General features: G+C 49.2%; 2 protein-coding genes across 2 annotated transcripts in view; one reads left to right on the top strand and one right to left on the bottom strand.

Moving 5' to 3' along the window:
- The window catches only part of LOC311196463 (hydrocephalus-inducing protein homolog), a gene marked incomplete at its 5' end in the record, with an annotated part of 68,508 nt that extends 67,331 nt beyond the window's left edge, over positions 1-1,177 (top strand). The window contains one exon of the mRNA XM_084270033.1: positions 644-1,177. Coding sequence (XP_084126159.1) covers positions 644-779 — 136 coding nt within the window. The 3' untranslated portion in view covers positions 780-1,177. The remainder of the gene's footprint in view (positions 1-643) is intronic.
- LOC311196741 (protein NDRG4-like) overlaps positions 1-20,775 on the bottom strand; it is a gene marked incomplete at both ends in the record, with an annotated part of 721,213 nt that overhangs the window by 399,498 nt on the left and 300,940 nt on the right.

Below are 20,775 nucleotides of genomic sequence, written 5' to 3'. Positions count from 1 at the left end.
CTGCTGGTGGTCTCCTGATCACCCCCCATTAACCAGAGGCTCTTCCAAACCCTGAGGCACATCTGTACCTTGTCTGTGATCTGATGGTGCTTGGCCAGCAGTCTGCTTGGTACCATATTCCGAAGGAGCCTTGCTGGACTTCACTTTACCGTTTTGCCTTCATCTTGCCGTGCTGTCATGCAAGAGTTTGGCCATCGAACCCCGGACTGCGTTGGGTGCGCAGGGACCTCCGAAGGCCATCTGCCCCCTTCAGTGAGCAGGGCCACCTTTAGCTAGATCAGGTTGCTCAGAGCTTCATCTGCCCTGACCTTGAATGTTTCCAGGGATGGGGCCTCCACTACCTCTCTAGGCAACCTGTGTCAGGGTCTCTCCACCTTCAGAGTGTATCCCTGCTAATTTCTTCATTGATAGCCACTAATCGATAGCCACTAATCGATAGCCACCTGGGAAACAAGGCAAGTGAAATGTTTCTAGGTGAAACACCTCAAAAGCAGCAGAAGTGTTCATGCTCCCAGTGTCATGCCCCTGCACCAAGTAACTCCTTCCAGATGGTGTCCAGGACTGGCAGCGCCTGATGTCAGTTACGGCACAGCATCATTAACCACCCAGCACCTCATTAGTCCTTTTTTCTTTGTGTGCCCAGGACCATCACAGCTGTGAACCCGACCAGTTCTGCCTGTTCCTTCCAGTGGAATTGCCAGGACCCTGCAGGGCCACCAGAACAGGTGGCTTTCTTCTGCCACACGGAGAGAGGTCACATCCAGTACCACTCTAACTAGCTTGGCAGCAAAGGCATCAAACCACAGCGAAGCTGTCTTTGACTTTATGGACTTTCACATCCCTTGATTTAGCAAAAGTGTTGGCTGCTAATAAAGAGATTGTAAGCCTGGCTTACACTAGTCTAGTCATCTTTTAAGTTATGCTTCTCCCTTTCCATAGTCCTGAATTCTAGACTTCCACAGCATTTCCAGAATCAAAAGGGAGAAGAAGAATTAAAATCAAGTGTAATAATCTTGACAATATCTCACCTCCTGTGAAGGCCCACTTTTGTTCATGTTTTCCTTCCACAGTGGTTCTGCATGCTAAATGGTATTTTATTAATGGGTCTGCCTATTTCTGAATGAATACTAATAGATTCCATTAAAATGGAATAAGCCTATTTCTCAGCTCTGGTTTAAATCCCTGCACCAACCCATCTCAAAGCATCTCTGAGTAGGTCTTAACAACATAAGGCTAATGTACGAGGCTGGATCCTCTCCCACCCTGAGAGCCTCTGCTATGTATTAGACTGGGCTTTAAAGGGCAGGCATTTGTTGCAGCTCTTACTCTGCATGGGTTCATTATCCAGCACTTTCTCTGCACATCAAGCGTTAGTGTTCAAGTCCACTCCACAGTTACAGCTCCATTTCAGAACTTGTGTCTGCAATGAGATTAGCTGCTGCTAATTAAGTTGGCTTCAAATGATTTCCTTTTTTATGTTTTGGGAGGAGAAGTGACAGGAAAATGGCCAGAAGGTTTAATTTTCCAGCTAACGGGTGCTATCCTCTCTTCTGGTTTTGTAAGAGGCTAACACATGGATGCTCACTGGTGTCTTGGACGTGTTTCCTCTCCATCTTCTCCAAGGAGAAGGTGCATCTGGCCAGCAGGATTGCTATTTTGCTCCTAATAGAGTCCCTTCCCCTTTGGCAGCTATCACACAGCTCTGGGGTCCAGTGAAGCTGACCTCTGCAGCCTTACAGGGTGTTTCACTGTGTCCTGTGAAGTTTGTTTTCAGCTCTGCAAAGTGCTGAAAGGCCAAACCTCAGGCGACCTGCGAGTCAGTAAGTGTGACAGAAAGACCCAGCGCCACACGCTGGCATCTAAAGCAGGTAATGGTGTCGACTACTGTGATCCTGGTGCCATTGGTGTCACCTTGGTAAGCAGGCAGCATGCACAGCAGTGAGGCATTTGGCAAGCCCTTAATGTACTGCTGAGAAGCTCAGCCAGGGACAACGTTTCAAATTGAAATGCTCACATGTCAGATGCCTTACTTTGGTTCATAGGGACACTTGGGGCTTTCTGGGTTGTTTTGAAATGAGAGGTCATAAAAGTTAACTTCTCTGTGCACATCCAGGGCAGAAGACATAAGAGACATGTAGTTACATTACAGTGTAACTGTACAGCAGTGTTGTACTGCTAAAAGTTAAAAAAAAAAAAAAAAGAATTTTAAAAAATCAGTCTTAATTCCTCTGCTGGTTTTGCAGTTCAATGAGGGACCGTTAGTCCCCTCCCTCTTTTATTCACAGACTACTCCTAGCCAGGGGCCCAAGAGCATAAAGCTTACAGTTTCTTTACTCTTGACACATCATTCTTCTTGCAGCAAGAGAATGAAGCTACTCTGTGTCATGCCCCAGCTGCTCAGGTACCAGCCTGGGGAACGGTCAGACAAGCTTTTGTAAAATCACCTCAATTACGGTGTAATTTACTTCAAGTAACTTCTGAAATCCTTAAACAGCTAATAAATAAAACCAGCTGGTTACCAGGTAGCTGTCCCTCCTATGCTATGGGAACTCTTCTTAGAGCAGAGGGAGAGTTAAAATGATGAGCGAGCAGCAGTTGTACTACTAGGTGGCACTGCAGAGACTCCTACTTGTCTCTTGTGCCTCAGCAGCATGTTCCAGGATCTTTTTTCCGCTCTTCATCATAGTCTTGCTCTGTTTCAGTCTTTGGCCATTTATGTGGCATCTCATCATTGTCTTCAGGTCCTGTGCGAGAAGAAGGAAGCCCATGACCGTGGCCAGTGGAGAGGCTCCATGCTGGATGGAGCAGGTGGAGACATAGAGAAGGTGCTGTAACACGTGTTGGATCAAGCCCCTGCCAGCACTTGCAGCCCATGAAGAGAAGCAGAGACACAGAGATGAGCGAGAGAGAGATTTGCTGGGGGGAGGCTGGTGACCCCACAGAGGACTGGAGAGACATTGGGATTTATGACTGCCCACCATAGCAGTGCTCCACGGCGGGGCAGCTGATGAACAGATAAAGCCCTGTGGGGAAGGACTCACACTGGAATAGTTCATGGAGGACTGTCTGCTGTGGGTGAGACCCTATGGTGCAGCAGGGGGAGGGTGTGGAATGAATGCCCCCCCCCAGCCCCTCGGCCGAGAAGGAAACCAACTTGCAAGGGACTGACCAAAGCCTCCATCTCCCAGTCCCTGCCCCTCCCCATGCTACGCTGTTGGGGGGAAGAAGGGAGTGAAATCATGACTAGGGTGAAGTCTGCTAAGAAGGGAAGGGTGGGAGGGGAGGTAGAGGTGTTATAAGATCTGGAAAAGGAAAACAGCTCATGAAGAAGTGACCGAGAACCCCATTTTCCCAGTCCCTGCACCCCTGTACCACCACTGGGAGGAAGAAGGGAGCATAATCCTGACTAAAGTCTGCTAAGAAGGGAGTGGTGGGGGGAAAGTGTTTTAAGATCTGCTGGCGTTGCTTTAAGATCTGCTCGCGCTCCCCACTCCCGTTTCGCTGTTTCTGGAGTGCAGCGTAATCAATTAGAGAGTTTTCTGTCCTTCGCTCTGTGCTGAGTGTGATTTGCCCGTGTCGTTGTTGACAGGATGATCTCTCTGTCCTTACACTGATTTCTAAACCCCTCAATATACATTTTTCTCCCCTGTCCAACTACAAAGGGGGGTCATAGACCAACTTTGGTGGGCGTCTGGCCTCCAGCCAGGCCTCAACCACCACAGACATTCAAACCTCCATGGGGAGTCAAACAGGGAGCCCGCAAGCTGGAAGAGGACAGGAACAATGGGTCTCCCAAGGGCTCTGCTCATGCCCGGAGCTGTGCACCCATGAGTCTTTCCTTCCCCCACGGGCATCCCTTGGATCCAATCTTGCTGGGCCACAACTGGGAGATTTCCAGTCTCCATCCACTCCCAGCATATAGGGCACCCTGCCTATGGCTGACCTGGAGACAAAGCAACCCACAGCTCCTGTTCACATGCACCCTGGGGTCTCCTTGATGGCCACCCTGGTCCCCCTCTCCAGGCAGTGAAGTCCAGTCCCTGGTGTGGTTTGTGGCCAAGGTGTCCCCCCTTGTCATCTCTGGAAGAAGGCCCAGGATGAACTTGGGCCAATTTCCCTGAAGCACATTGAAGAGAGAACAGAAGGTTGTTAACATGTTTATTAGTTTGTTGGTTCTTTTCCAACACAGTAAATCCTCTCTACGGCAACAGGTTAGTTAAATCTGGTTTACATATTGCTGTCTTGTGAGTGCTGCAGCCTTGATGCTGCCATGACAAAACCAGATGGCACTCAGACAGGAAAACGTGTTAAATTCCGCTGTGACTGGGAAAACAAAACAAAACAAAAAAACCCAACACAACCAAACAAAAAAACCCAAAACAAAACAAACCACCTTAAAAAGTAACCCCAATATCGAAAGAACAAACCACCAGAGAAAAACAAACTGACCAACAAGGCTAAGGTGAGGAAACAAAGGCCAGACCACCTCCAGGGGAACCACACGGCACTGCTTGTACAACAATGCAAGGGGAATGAAACCAAAAAGATCCAGGAGCAGACAAACCCTTAATATATATATTATGTATAGGTATTTTTATATGTATCATCTGGAAGGACACGCTGAGAAAACAAAAGTTTGCAGTGATATCTAGAGTAAACAGGAGCTACACAGCTTTCAGAGTCACACCGAGAAGGAAGCACACAGCAGAACAAAGTGGGGGACAAATGGGGACACTGGTGTCTTGGGGTGGCCATTCAACAAGGGACAGGCTGGGCAGGGCACAGGTCTCAGGGCCAAAAGCCCTTGTAGGCCTGCTGGGAACCCCAGGACCCCTGCACTCCTTGCTGAGGAAGGATGAGTGCTTTTGGAGGGGCTGGGTGGCACCTGCTCCCTGCAGGCTGGTTCTGCTCGCCCAGATGGTGGCCCACGGTGAGTCCCACAAAGGAGCCCACTGGGGTCTCCCACAGACCATCCTCAAAGAGCTGAGCACGCATCACCAGAGCTGGAGCTCCCTTACCCTGGGTGCTGGAGGACCTGGGCTTGGCTATCCCTGGGGTGGGCATGGGACAGCAGCAGAGGCTGGATGGCCAATGGTGGGGTTATGTGATGGCACAGAGAGCTGTGCCAAGCTGAGAAACTGGTGGCCAGTGGCCAGAGAGGACCCTGCAGCTCACGGGGAGCCAAGCCCTTGAGAGACACCCTGCTCAGAGTGCTGGAGAGGTGCTGGGGCTGTGGGGGGGGTGGGTGGGTCTGGCCAGCTCTGTGGGCAAAGCCAGGCACTAGCATGCTCCCCATGCCCCATGGGTCACCCCACACTGCCAACACTTTCCAGTGATGCACACTGCAGGGCAGAGGTGCTGCAGGCTCCCCCACATTGCAGGGAGGGAGGGTCTCATCTTATTGCTTATGGCTCCATCACGGTGATACCCGCAGGCTGTGGCAAAACAGGAGGGAGGTTGTGACACCAGGATTTGCCCAAAACTTGTGACCGCTGAGCCCTGGTGACCTCAACCCAAGAGTGGAACTGCAGTGTAGCAGGGACTGAGCAAGCCAGGGGACACTCATGTGTGTCCCTTTTTCCCCACTGCATTTTTGATGGCAGGTGGTGATTGTCCTTGCAACAAGAGGCCAAGGAAGTGCCACCACAGGCAAGGGCACAGGCAGAGGCAGGAGGACCCCCATATTCCTGCTCCGGTGGCTTCTGGAAGAGGGCTGAGACCTCTCCTGCTGCCTCAGACCAGCCCTTGGGCTACATTACCAGGGTGGGGGGGACAGTTTGGGGTACGATTTCTCATAATGCTCAGACAGTTCTGGGACAGCAGGCCCGGGGTGTGCGGGAACAGCTCATGCTAGCTCTCCCCAGGGAGAGCCAGTGGGGAAAAAAATGGGATCTGCATCTCCAGCAAGGGGGCCAGTGACCTCCCAGTGAGTGCTGTGCCCTGGCTTTGCCTTCCCTCTGGTTTGGCCAGCTGTCAGTTGACTTTGGAGGATCAACCTATCTCCTGTGTCCTCTTCATGGCTGTAGAGGCTGCTGTCCTGCCCCATTCCACCATCCTGTCCCCATTTCACCACCCATCCTGGCTCCATGCCCCTGCCACCCACCCTCCCAAGCCTGGATCAGACTCGTGCTGGGGAGGATGAGGACTAATGCAGGACCATGCGTGACTGCTGGATGAAGCCAGGAGCCAGAGCCAGGAGGCAGTGAAGCAAAGCCCATTTCCTTCTCTGGTACCGGACAAGAGGATGAGGCCAACGGCAAAGAAGACAAATCAACACCGAAGGAGCGAGGGCCCTGGTCGAGGATGTCCATGGGGCGGGTGGGTGCTGGCAGGATACTGATGGATGGGAGATGGCTCTGGAGGAGTCGTCAGCGGTGGGCGTGGACCTCAGCATGATACCTCCATGGTATGGTTGATCTGGCCCATGGCCTCAGTGCTCTCCGAGTGGGTGCAGGCACGTGGGCGGGTGCCATCCACTGAGCTGGCACTGGTGAGGGAGGCTGTGCGAGAGCGTGCCAGGCGGGTCATGCTGGCGGATGGCACTGCATGGGCACAGAGAGACAGCCGTGGTGCTCAGTTCCCTCCAACAGCTGGAAGGACCTGAGCTGACATTGTCCTACACAAGCGAAGCCACCGATCCTGCTCCCTGCTGTGAATGACCCTGGGCAGAAGCTTGCAGCATGCGGTGCTGTGACAACATGAGCAGCTCTGGGCTGGCAAGGGACAGTGGGGCAGGGATGGGGCACCCTGGAGCAGGCTGCACACCGGGCACATTGCCCGGACATGCAACCACTGAGAATGAGACAGTGAGGACCATGGCTGCCATGCTCCAAGGAAGGGAGCATGAACGGGAGCTCTCCAGGCTCCCCAGGGTGTGCAGGGAAGGTGACACCCTCCTCCATCCACAACGCCCAACGGGGACAGCTCCCGGCTGGCTGCAGGAGGGCACGCTGGGAACACAGCCAAGCCTGTACCCACATAGGGGGGCACTTCTCCAAATGGCATTCCTCAGCCCCCAGCTCAGGGTGCCATCTCAGGCAAAGCAGAGTGAGGGAGAGGGTGTCTGGCTGGGAACGGCCAGCCCTGCACCCAGGCTGCTCCCAAAGGTGCCCAGGCAGCTCGAGGGCACAGGCCACGCAGGCTCCATGCAGCAGCAGGCACGGGCCAAGCAGCACTGAGCTGTACCTGTGCCTCCGCTCAGCCTCCGATCCTTCAGGTGGGCGACTGATAGGGGTAGAGCAGGAAAAGGGCAGGGAGGGCAGAGAGAGATCATGAGCCATTCTGGCCACAACATGGGGCCAGGAGCCCTGTTCCAGCCCTACATGTGCGTGTACATGGACCTGCACATATGCACGCAGACCTGCACACAGACACGTGCACATGTACCTGCAAACACTCACACTTGTCCACAGCCCTTCACACACATGCACACATGGGTGTGCACACCTACACCCGTGCTCACAGACCTACACACACATGGACTCGTGCACAGGGACTCTGCACATCTGTGCACACGTGCTCACACACACACACACACACACACACACACACAATCCCTGCTTTTACACACCCACACATGCCTGTGTGCACACACACAGAGAAACCCTGGCCACACACAGAGCCTGTACGGTCCAGTTGCCCCCAGACAGACAGACACCTTGCACACTTGTCCACACAAGCCACAGGCAGCATGCAGCCCTCCCTCAGTGTGAGCAAACAGGCTGCCAGGCTCCTCTCTGGGGCTGGCAGACATACACATGGGCACACACACGCACACACACGCACACTCGCAGACGCGCACCAGCCCCGTGCCCAGCCCTGGCACTCACTGTAGCCCATGCCTTGCAGGAAGTACTTGAAGGCTTCAGTCAGCTTGCCAGGCTGCGGGGAGAGAGAGGGCTGAGTCAAGGCAGTACTGGGCCTCAGACTGCTTCTAACTGACATCACCTTGCCCTCTACTGCTCAGACATCCCCCTGCACAGGCACAACTCGCTCAGTTTCCAAGGCGTGCAACCTTCACACAAGCATTCGCAGTGCCCGCTGCAGGCTGCGAGCCTGAATCCCCCATGCTGCACCAAGCCCCCACTTTAAGTACAAGGACACCCACTCCGTGCTGCCTTCCGCAGGCATTTAAGGCCACTTCACAAGAACAATTCCTCAGTCGCAGCTGTAATCTTGACATCTCGACAGCTATCTAATCCCTGCACTGACAGCAGGTTTTGATCTACGGACTGTCAAAAGTTTATTTAAAACTAAAACAAACCCATGTCCTTAAGAAATCTACTGATTTAACAAAACACTGTCAAGGGAAAAGAATCCACTTCACTTGTTCAGTCTTTCTGATCAGTCCTCCGAGTCCTTTATCAGAGCTGTTAGGGAACTCCACCTCAAGAATTTATTTTTTCCCCCACAAGCACAAGGAGAAAGTCAGCGAACGCAAGCGATTAAGGACAGGCACATGTTTCTTATCATTGGCTTAGAAAGGAACCACTCCGTCTCAAGAGACAGGATGTTAGAGATGGATTTCTGCAGCTTTCTCCACTGCTGTACAGGTGATTTCTGTCTGCATCCTGATGCTGCCATAGGACTATACTTTGGCAGACTTTGTTTTCCAGGGCCACATTCCCAGCACATGCCTCTCCTACAATACCTGATCTATTTTTCTGTTGTTGCAGTTTACGCTGTCATTCAAGCAGCTCATTGCGTTCCCCTCTACTAAGTGTTATGGAACCACAAGATAAAATGCCATCATTTCTTGGGACAGTTGGCATCTTCCAGACATTTAACCACAAAGAACATGTATGGAAAATGGTAACTCCTTCCTGCTCCCTCTGGGCCAGGGCTTGCAGTGTAGTTAATGATGAACTCATGCCCACAGATGCCTGTCCGTCAGCACTGTAACTGGAATGCCATCTGCCTCTTTGGCTATCATACAGAATCTCTTGGCAAAGCACCGATTAAAACACAGACCTCCTTATCCCACTGAAATTCCTACTCAGTGCTACAGAAACTGCGATTTTTCTAGCCCTTTTCTTGGACTATTTAGTAGTTTGATGAACCAATTCTCCTTGCAGCAAATTTAAGTTGCTCATACACATTTTCACGGCCTTTCAGATGGCATGCTCTTGCCCTCTACTGCTGTTACTGACTAATCCAGATTCCCTATCTTCCACTCCTAAACCCACAGTTTCCCTGACACCGAAGGAAGGGTCCAAGCAGCCATTTGCGAAATCAGTGAATGGGGCTCAAGACTGGCAGAAAAACAGCAAATCTCTTTCTCATCTTTTACATTGTGGTGCATTTAACAACCGCTCCTTACACCCACCAGATGAGGTTGGGATGAAGAGCACATTAATCATGGGTAAGACAGAAAGAAATGTGCATTTAATATAATCACCTAAGATAAAGGGGCAATGTCCCCATGTCCCTATCAACATACTAGCTTTCAGCTTGCTTTCCTGTCTGTAATTTGCATAATTCCTAGAAAACAACACCTACTTACTCTGTCCCTCTGGAAACATCCATAAGCTGATGCTTTACCTTCCCTCACTTCCCACACAAGCATCTTATACTCACCAACAGAGTTTTCACCACTGCCAAGCCCTTTCTTCCCTTTTGTAAGTAAACATCTGATGTTCTCCAAAGCCAAACCCAGCAGAACAACTTCAAACCACTCCATGTGCCACAGTACAGTTGGCAAGCCAGGTGTGTCAGAATATCCTTTACCTGTACAAACACTACAGCAAAAGCCTAAAGCTTCACTGTTCCACTACATCTGTCACAACAGGGTTTTTGCAAAGCTGTGCTAAAGCTCAAGTTGTGGCAGCATGTCTGTCCAAAGCAGCTAGAAGCCTTAGAAGTACCACTCCTAGTATCTGCAAATGTTTGACTCTTCCAAATCCCATCAACAAGATGCGTCAGCCAGATGAGCTCAGTGGAGACCTTAATGTGATCCTGGATGCCATACTGTCATTAGTATACCGAATATTGATATCTGACCGCTTTCCACCCTGCTAAAATGGAATTTGCCTCACAGATACACACATTAAACACTGCATTAGCCAGTAACTGAGCTAAATCCTTCTGCCTTAATGATACGAAACAGAGGATGATGGCTAAGACATCGCAGCGTTACACCAGAGACACGGAACTGCCTGTAGAAAGGCCAGAAACAGGTCTGTGAAGCGGCGGCGATGTCCGCGCCACATTTAGCCCGGGAGCTGCAGTGCAACAAATGCCCAGCAGAAAGACTCGGAGCTCGAGATGCAGCTACGGTGAGAACTGACTTCAATAGTTTTAAGATTCTGGATGATGCAGTAAAAGCAACTGAAGCAATTTGCAGTGCTGCCACAGCACTGCATGCTACAGCACCTGCATGGGCAGCCTCCAGAAAACACTGTGAAACAACCGCTGTGGGAGCTCAGAACTGCCATCCAGCAGTGGCACTGTATCCTGAACAGATCCCAACGCAACGAAAGGGACGAGACGAGCATGAGGGGGGATGATGATGTCTTTCCATATCAAATGTAATTCAGCACCGTTGTTCTCATTGAAGAGGTTCATCAACTCCCAAATTAGCAGAAGATTATTAGCTTAAACACCCAGGCCATGCTACAATTTGGGTAACATCCTCATTACCTTTTCTAGTCTCACTAGGCATAATGTTACCTTTGTGTCTGGCTGCAAATGCTGATCCAGAATTATGAATACCCAGAAAAACATGGCCAAGTCTTTCTCTACAATTAAAACAACGTCACCAGCTTCATCAAAGCCAACATTTAACGTCATATATTGCTTAGTAAGGACCTTCAGGTTATCAAGGAACAAAAGACAGTTACGAGGTCTGCAAGACATCAATTGAGAAGAAATCCTAGGCCTAGCATGGTGCCAAGCACTATGCTAAATATATTTCTAATAAAAGGTGTATCACACAAGACAAACTAATTCTCAGTACCCAGCCTGGTCCATTATCTCAGCCCCAAAATAACACTGTTATGAAACAGGTATTTAAACTCTATTTGCTGTTACTCCTTGGTTACATATAATTTCCCTTTACCACGTTTGCCAAGAAAGCTATTTATAGCCATGGCAAACACAGACTTTTAACAAAGCGTGTCTTGTATCTCACAATAAGCTCATAAGAAGGACTTCATGCTGAAGTTACTTCATTAATTATTAGATTGGTGGTCTTGGAACTCTGTGACATACATGAACTAGCGGTGCATACCCTGGGGAGATCCCTCTTGCCCACAGTTGACCTTCTGTGTCCTTCCACCTCACTGTAAAAACCTCAGGCTCAACATTCCACAGATCTGTGTTCCAATGTTAGAGCAAATTAGAAGCTGTGAACGTAGCATTTATTATACCCTGAAAGAAAGAAATGCTGAGTCTGGTTAAACGCTGGACAGTGGCTCTGTACCCAGTATAAGAGCTCCTTATCCAGGCCTGGACATCCAGAGGCTGGTAATTAGAAGGAGGTCTCTGACCACAAGACCAGACACGTTCAAAAGCAGCTTCCAAAGTACCACAACCGAATGCAAAAAAAAAACCCCAACAACCAACCAACCAACCAACCAAAAATTCCTCTCCAAAACCCCACTACTTTTAAAAGAGAGTTCAATGTATTTTTAAAAAGATTATATGCACAAGCCATGCTACAGGAAGGGAGTATACAGAGCAACCCAGAAGGTCCCACTCAGTCCAGTGTTTGGCTTGAGGACAGGGGAAAAGTACAGAATTTCTTCTGCTTCTGAGTAATGATTATTTACAAGCACAAGCATAATTATCTGTTTGGGACCTTCAGTTTATTATTTGAAAAAACACAATTAGTATTTTTATTCATGTTGTAAACTTGGACAGAACAGCTGCTTATTAGCAGAAGCTCTTCAAGTATGAATAGCTGCTGTCACAGCTCTAGGTAAGACAACCTACTTCAAACGTGGGGGCGAGGGAGGCACGGAAGAGAACGGAAAAAGGAACAGAAGGGGGTGCTCAATTTGCAGACCTACTATAAACACAGGAGAGCATGTTAAAAGGAAAAGAAAAAAATCAACAGAAAACGTTAAGAACATTAAGAAAGTCCAAATGGTCCTTAGTTATTTGGGAAACTTGACACTGTATGCACATTGCTGACTAGTTTTGTTGCTAAGAAGCAGGACTACACCTTGTTTTTTGTTTTAGAGATGCTTTTTTATTAAATCTAATTTTAAATATAATTATTTGATTAGCTGTTGCCCTGCCAACCCAGGGAATAAAAATACAGAGTGTCTCAAACAAAAATGTCAGCTCTCAGCTTTTAAGGGGAGGTAAACAATGGAGCAGTGTATCTAGTTCCCAGCTAGAGGCAGAGACAAGTGGAATATTCTCCCTGTAAGCAAAGGGAGATGGGCAGCAGCATCCAAGAAAGCAGCAGGAAGCTGGCAGTGGATACAAGGCACTGCATCGATCTGAACAGATTCTCTCCTGTGAGAAAATACCTTTATGTTTTCAGGCAGACTGCACGGCTTAGCTGACTGGCACTGTGACCAACACAAACCTGGCAGCATTCTAAACAGGGACACGTTCTGCCCTTGAGGGAGGCGTCAAAGAAAGGGAACGAGCCAAACTGCACCTAAAAGGGCCATGGCACATCCTTCTCGCAAAGCGCCTGCTGATGCCTGATGACTCCGCTGTGGAGCCAGGAACAAGCTGCCAAATGCATCTGTACAATATCAGACCTGTAAAGGATAATGAAGAGAGTTCAACTCTCCATAACACAACCTTGACAGTAGCCTGCTTAGACAACCAGAGGTGCTGGTGCCCCTTTTGGAAGGGAAATGCTACTTACACCATTTCACTCTGCCATTTCATTCACATGATCTATAAACATCAAATACAAACCGTAGCCTGGCAGTGCAGGGGTTGCCCATGAATACAGTGAGAGACTGAGCTTAAAGAGCTTCCTGTCTGTGACAAGCACAAAAGAAAGCACAGATACTACATGTTGTGTCAGGCATAGAATCACAGAATCATAGAATGGCATGGGTTGGAAGGGACCCCAAGGATCATAGAGCTCCAACCCCCCCTGCCACAGGCAGGGACACCAACCTCCAGGCCTGGAGCTACACAAGATTGCCCAGGGCCCCATCCAACCTGGCCTTGAACACCCCCAGGGATGGGGCATCCACTGGTTCTCTGGACAGCCTGTTCCAGCACCTCACCACTCTCTCTGTAAAAAACTTCCCCCTAATATCTAATCTAAACCTTCCTTCCTTCATTTTTAATCCATTCCCCCTTGTCCTGCCATTGTCTGTCCTTTTAAAAAGTTGATTCCGCTCCTGTTTGTGTGTTCCCTTCAGGGACTGGAAGGCTGCAATGAGGTCCCCTTGCAGCCTTCTCTTCTCCAGGCTGAACAAGCACAGTTCCTCAGCCTCTCTTGGTAGGGGAGGTGCTCCAGCCCTCTAATCATCTTTGTGGCCTCCTCTGAACCCTCTCCAACAGTTCTATATCTTTCTTTTATTGTGGGCCCCAGACCTGGACACAGGACTCCAGATGGCATACACTCATAAAACCTGTGGAACAGAGTACCCTGCTGCAACAGAGCTTGAAATGTGAAGACATAGTCCTTCCTAGGATTTCTCTCTGCCTTCTTTCCTTTTTGGAGACTTTTTTTGATGCATATTGCAGAGTATGTGCCAAGACAATGTAAAAGATGGTGAAAAAATAAGATTTAACATGGAAGTTGACCTCATGGTTCATTTGTTTTCCTGCGCAGCACAGAAGTGCTATTTTTTGTTGAGCACTACACAGTATTAAGCAAAAGGAGAAGGAGGGGAAGAAAATCTAAAGCCCTGCAATCTAAAAGACCATTTATTTAATGGATGAAGGAGATGGAACTTCCCTAAGAGCTTCATACAAAACAGAAACACATACCATAATGCAATATACCAGCAGTTTTCACACAAGACCATCACATCTTAGCATGCTGGCTCTACCAGGATCTTCATCCTTTAGCATGCTACACCAAGAAACTCGGGATTAGAGCTCTCTAATGACACACAAACTGCATGAGGTAACTGTGTTGTAATCTTAGCACACTTTTCCCACTCCTCATCAGCACCTTCAGATGAAGTTCTAGTTTTATGCTTTATGCAGAAACACCTTTTGCTGAAGAGAAACTCAAGTCCCTGTCACATTCTGGGAGACTTCCTGGCTCGCTTTTCTGCTAACCTCTGAAACCTCTGAAACAGAAGGTATGGTAAGGTTGCTGCAACTGCTTGCTTTTGGTTGGAAATGAATGGAGGAGCAGAGTTTAAGGTTACCCTCCCTTAAAATTTCAGCCTTACATATATAGATTACAACATAATTAACACTAAACATGATCAAAGATAGGGCTCTTCAATTAGTCTTTCACCCCCCATTGCCTTCTCCCTTCTTCTCCCTATTGCAAGGAAAGCTAATTATCTCAAAAGGGTAGCAGAACCCACAGAAAACCCCTTCTATAACCACTTGCCTTTTGGTCAGTCAGGGTGGCTGGGAAAAGAGTTGTTTAGTCTCTTATTATTTGATGATCTAGAATAAAAAGTAAAGTTGTACAGCAAATCTGACCTAAAAGCAACTATACTCAGTGACACTAAAACAAACAAAAATTAAGCCGCCTCTTTTTTTTTATCCCTCTGGAGAAAGAGGCTAAGCACGCCTGGAACACCGTCTTCTGCTTCGTAAACCTTCCACTGAAAGGCCATAGGACAGAGGCTTCCTTCATAAGATACTGACTGTAAATAGGGAGAGCTGTTACACGGCATCAGCTAAAGGGCTAAGAGACCCAAAGCGCAGCTGCTGCTTCGAAACACCAGGGGCACGAACGCTGGATACTAGAAGCCACCCCCTCGGTCCATCAGTCACTCGGTACCACGCCCCGGCACGCAAGGCTACACGCGCGGCAGTGGAGCAGGAAAGTTACAAGCTGTGTGTATTCTTTTAGTCCCAGTTCAGTACCTGTCTGTGCGTGAAGGGGCTCCTCCGTCTGAAAGCCACACTTCTGCCCTAAGTAGTGCAGCACCAGATCCCAAACCAAAGGAGCCAGGACTGAAAGACATACCTGGCCTGAAACCTCCGCAGAGAGCCCATAAGCAGCCCCTGTCATCCGGGGTCTGAGGGATTTCCTTTGCCAGGAAACAGGCAACACTCCAACTGTCTCCCTAGGTGCTTTTCTTGCCCGAAGCAGCACTCACTTAAAAACATACCAAGCAAAAGGTCCCAAACCAAAGGAGCCAGGATTGAAAGACATACCTGGCCTGAAACGTCCCCAGGGAGCCCACAACCCTAACATATACCCCATCCTTAACCCTAACCCTTTACCATAATCCTAATCCAAACTCTAACCCTTACCCCTAACCACTAAACCTAGCCCTAAACCCTAACCCCAACCATAACCCTAACCCTAACCGAACCCTAAACTTAACCCTAACACCTAATCCAAACCTTTACCCTAAGCTTAACCACTAACCCTAACCCTATCCCTAACCCCAACCCTAAACCTAACCCCTAACCCTAACTCAAACCCTAACCATAAGCTTTACCCAGCCCTAACCCTAACTCTTACCCTAACCTTTTGGATCCATTCCCCACTTCTGGAATGCTGCCTGGCCCTGCCTGGCTGGATCATGTGGAGTGTGGGGAGAGAAACAGCTTCTTCTGTCAGTGTCTCTCCACTCCCTGGCACCCACAGTCCTGCAATAACCTGCGCAATGAGACCCACATCACCACTCTGAGCCACCCGGGCACCAGCATCCCCAGCTCCTGCTCCCTTCTGGGCACTGTCAGACACAGACAGAGCCCACAGGGGTTTTTCTTTCCATGCCAGACCCTTCTGCTGGTGGTGGTGGTGGCACAAAGGAGCCTTCAGCTCTCAGACCCCAAACATTCAGCAGCAGTGGACAGAGAGGCTGGAAAGGGTCCAGAGAAGGGCCACCAAGATGACCCAAGGACTGGGAAGCGTGCTGTATGAGGAAAGGCTGAGAGAACTAGGTTTGTTCAGCTTTGAGCAAAGGAGGCTTAGGGGAGACCTTCTCACCATGTTCCAGCAGTTAAAGCACAGCCCCCCAGCCCTCAGGGAAATATTCCCAGCAGTCAGCCCCACTGAAGACATGAAGTCATGGAACCAGAGATTTGTACAGTCACTGTGGTTGGAAAAGTCCCTTTCAGATCATCACATGCAGTGTGCTGAGCAAACAGTTCCTAATGGAAAAGTCGGTGGTAATTCAGTGTGTGCCTGGAGAGGCAAAACCATGGCCAAGAGATAATGAACACCAAGTGCCATACATGGTAGGAAGAGGTCTGTCCAGCATCTGGAGCCCATGTTAGCTTGCCCTAATGTGCCCCTCTCTGGGGGCACGTGGTGGGTGCAAAGGGATCTACTTTACAGTGTCACCACAGGTATCTGGACTCCCTCAGCCACTCTCTTCATGGTAGTGGTGAAGACAGAGTAGAGCCCGGCATCCAGGCTCTGGTAGAGGAGAGGACACATGGACACATGCACACATGCAGAGCATGGCTTTGCTGAAGGGGTTTATTGATCATTTGAGGGAAATGGCCCAGGGATGATCATCTCCTCATGCCTCTGGAGGAGAGGACAGGAAAGAACCAACTCTCATCCTTTGTCTTTGATCAACCCCACTCGTAGGGAAACTGAGACCTCACCAGTCACTGCAATGTCCCTGGTGCCAGGAAGTGATGGTAGGACCGAAATGCTCTAGAATTCCTCAGACTGGATGCCCTCCAAGTCAACGTACATCCAGGACCTTATTTCCACTTCCTTCCCAGAATGCCTAGGGAAGAAGAGAGAAGCAGTGGTCTGAATTAGACAATGGCTGTAATTGAGACAGAAGTGTTTCCAGTCCCCCCAAGCCACGGCTTCCCACCGGTCTGAGGGGAAATACATTTTCTCCCAACCAGCCCCATTCCTCCAAGTTTCACTGGGGATACCTGTTCATGAAGGGACCAGTGGTGGGGATGGATATGACTCCTACTCTGCAGAGCTGCCCCCCAGATGGTGGGTCCCAGTGACCCTGACCCCTAACCAGCCCTGCACTGGCCAGGTTTTTGCAACAGGTCACCAAAGTGTCCCCTCACTGCCCTTGTCCTCACCAGGCCAGCGCTGTCCCTGAGCAGGATGTGGCCATTCAGAGGGACACAATGAAGTGGGTGCTTGTCCTCAGGCAGAGATAATTGTGGGGAAAGAATTCCCCTGGCAAGAGAAGGAGTGTTTGTCCCCACAGCATCTCTGATAAGGCGAGTTTGCCTTGGGCCTGTGGCACAAGGAACCCTTTCAGCAAGCTTGGTGCTTCACAAGAATGCCCAATGTGGGGCATTAAACCCTGGGGTGTGGGGGGGTGAAGCAACCTGGTTGTCTGGGCTCCCTCAAGCCCTGGAATGGGAAGAGCCCAAGGAGGAGGACAGTGATGGGGGGACTGGGGAGGAGCAGGTCCCAAAGCAGCAAGCACCCCTGGGACTCCCTTACTTCCCTGGGGACAGGCTGGAGCCCAGAGGTGGGGGCAGTCCCAGGGGAGCAGCATGACAGCTCCTGGTGGCAGGGGAATCCTGTGGGAGCGGAGCTCAGAGCAGCTGAACTGATGGAGCTGTGTCCCAGGGTCACCGTGTCCCTTGCCCTGTGACCCCCTGCCTGCCCTGCAGCTAAGCCAGGCTTTCAGGGGTGTTTCCTGCACAGCACGCTGATCACCATCCTGGGGGACTGGGGTGCATCTTTTACCAGTGTTTTGTAAGGGCAATGTGGGATGGTGTGCCAGTGGAACTTCACTCCATCTGCCATCACTGCTCTCTCCAAGGATCACAGAATTGTAGGGGTTGGAAGGGACCTCAAGAGATCATTGAGTCCAACCCCCAAGGATGCAAGTGCCCCAAGGAGCAGAGGGAACAGCCAGTACCTCTGTGAACAGGGACATGCTGGTAATGACAGTGGGCATATTCTGGGTCAGGAAGCTCAGGCACCCCTGGTTAGCCTCCCCTTAGATGCCCACAGCTATCAGAAGAGACAGCTAACAGGATATGTCTGTGCCTAGTTTTTTCCACCTCTCAAGAAGACCAGCATGTTTACTGGTGGTGTGAGCGAGCCCTGGGAGGCAGTAGGGCCAGGAAGGTCTCAGTCAGGAGATGCAGCACACACTGATACGTCTCCTTTGGTAGCTGAGGGTCAGAAGTAACCACACTTCTGAGTGACCAGCCTCAGTCCATGGGGCTGTGAGGAAAGCTGGTTGCTATGGGATCTGAGCTGGGAATCACAGGCTGGTGGCAAAAATCTGGTTTGGGATTTGAAGTCAGTGGGAGGTTTGCTGGAGTTTCAGTAAAACCAAGGTGTCCCTGGTCTTGTTCCCATGATGACACGGGCTGCTGTGGTGGCTTCACAGAAATAAAAATACACTGCTAAGTGGGGCATGAGAACTGAGCCTGGCTGGGATTCCTCACTGACATTATATGTATTTTTAAGGATTATGGATAGATCTTTACAGGCCACTAACTATAAACAAGAGATCTGTTGTGGATCAGTTGGGAAAAGATTGAAGGTAGCTGACTTGAATATTTGCTTGGAAATGGTACAAAGATTTTCCTCTTGAACTGCTCCTGCATGTGGCTAATTAGGCAGCAAAGTGACACAGCCTTAAGGATCCTATTTGCCTTTTCATTTCCTTTCACAGCAGTGGAATGCTGTGTGTGGAGTTAGGCTGAAAGCAGTGCTGGTAACACATGGATGGGTTTAGTTGTTGCCCAAGGACTTTTCAGTTCATACTGCCCTGCTAATGAGAAGCTGGGAAGGGACACAGCCAGGACAGGTGACCCAAACTGGCCAAAGGGGCTATTCTATACTATGATGTTATGCCCAGCATAAAGGGGGGCTGGTTGGAGGAGGAGCAAGCAGCTCCAGAACACACAGTTTTGCACACAGTCTGGTTTCAGGATGGGTCTGAGCTGTGGGGTTCTGTGAGAAACTGCATTGTGTATCACCAGTTTCGTGTATTTTGCTATAAAGTTGTCATTGTTATTTTCTCTCTTTCTCTGCTGCCCCAGTAAACTATCTCTATTCCAACACCTGAGGTTTGGGGGGGTATTTTGAGGTTCTTCTTCCTCCCTCCCCCCAGTTCACCCCACACACACCCTCTTAGGAGGGAGGGAGCGGCTGCGTGGTGCTCAGCTCTCAGCTGGGGCAAAAACATGACACTCACCAACCAATTTTAGTGAGTGTAACATCTTTCCCTTTGTGTTCTTTCAACTGCAGAGTACCTTCAGCTTTCTGCACCTCCATGTCTTCTTCCAGCATCACATGTGCCAGGCTGAAGCACCTTGGGGCAGGGGGAAACAGTGCTCTTCTTTTTTCTTACCCCTGCACCCTAGGAAAGAGAGCATATTCCATTTGCATAGTTCTCTCCTCCCACTTACAGTCCAAGCTTTAATATTCAGCATAGAGATTTGTTTCTTAAACCTAACTAAGCAGGGAATATTTTCATCAATTCAATTCAGCAAATTATAACTTTATCAGAACTGCCCTTTAGAAAAAGCTTTTGAAAATTGCTCTGTGTGCAGGGACTGAAGGGTTTTTCTACAGACAAAGACTTCAGCTTCCATTAAAAAAAAACCCAGAAAAACAACACAGGACAATAGTTAACACTGTAAACTCTAATACAATGCCTGTTTTCTCTAACATAGATAAAAATTCAGCTCCTTACAAGAAATAACCTTTTACATTAAATCTCTTTTGAGGAGCACACATCTCCCTTACAGGTGTTGTTAGGATTTAATGTACCTGGCTAATGAGAAAAGGGGACAGTCTAAAATCAGCAGTGTGTGGATGTCACAGTGACAAACACATGTGCATGCATTTTCTGCTGCTCCTGGGTCTCTATTTCTGCTACTTGTTGAACAAATGACTGGCATTTAGATCTTTGCAAACCCAGCATGGTTCACAAACCCCTGACATTTCTTTGCTGGATGGATTTTTATAGCTTATTCTATAGTGGTACCTAATGGATGTGGCAGTGAGGGAAAAAAGTGCCCAAGGTCAGGCTCTAATATGAAGTGAAATTCAGATAAAAATGGGGGGAACCCCAGTCTTTACACTTACACAATCAGTCCCAGAATTTAACACAAGGTTATTTGATTCTGCCATCAAAATATGACTCCAGTAGTTATTTTATAGCACTAAAATATGTTACTTTGGGATGGGCACAAACAGTTAACACAGAAGTTCCAGCTGAACGTGAGAAAAAGACTTTAGTGTGAGGGAGACAGAGTGCTGGGACAGACTGCCAAGATAGGCTGGGAGTCTTCTCTGGACAGATTTAACCCCCCCCACACCCCCATGACTTGATCTTGTGCAACTTGCTTTAAGTGCTTTAGCAGGGGTGGAGATTTAACTAGATGATTTGGGGGGGGGGGGGGGTGTCCCTTCCAAGCCCTACCGCTCTGTGATTCCGTGTCCAGGTTTCAGCAGAGGTAAATTTTCTTTTCAGCAGCTGGTGCAGTGCTGTGGTTTGCTTTTAGGGTGAGAATAACATTGATAAAGGATGTTTTTAGCTTTTGCCAAGCAGTCAAGGCCTTTTCATCTCCTCATGCTGCCCTGCCGAGGAGAAGAGAGAGGGGGGATGACAACAAGCTGTGAGGGGACACGTCTGGGACAGACTGCCCAAAGGGACAGTCCATACCATACACTGTCATGGTCTGTATTTATAATATTATCACTTTCCTGTTTAACTGTCTTCTTCCTGACCTACAGCTTTACCTTGC

The sequence above is a fragment of the Gallinula chloropus genome, assembly GCF_964237585.1.
Source record: "Gallinula chloropus genome assembly, chromosome: 13".
Taxonomy (NCBI): Eukaryota; Metazoa; Chordata; class Aves; order Gruiformes; family Rallidae; genus Gallinula; species Gallinula chloropus.
Note: the sequence above shows the minus strand (reverse complement) of the source record. Positions and strands in the feature narration are given on the sequence as shown.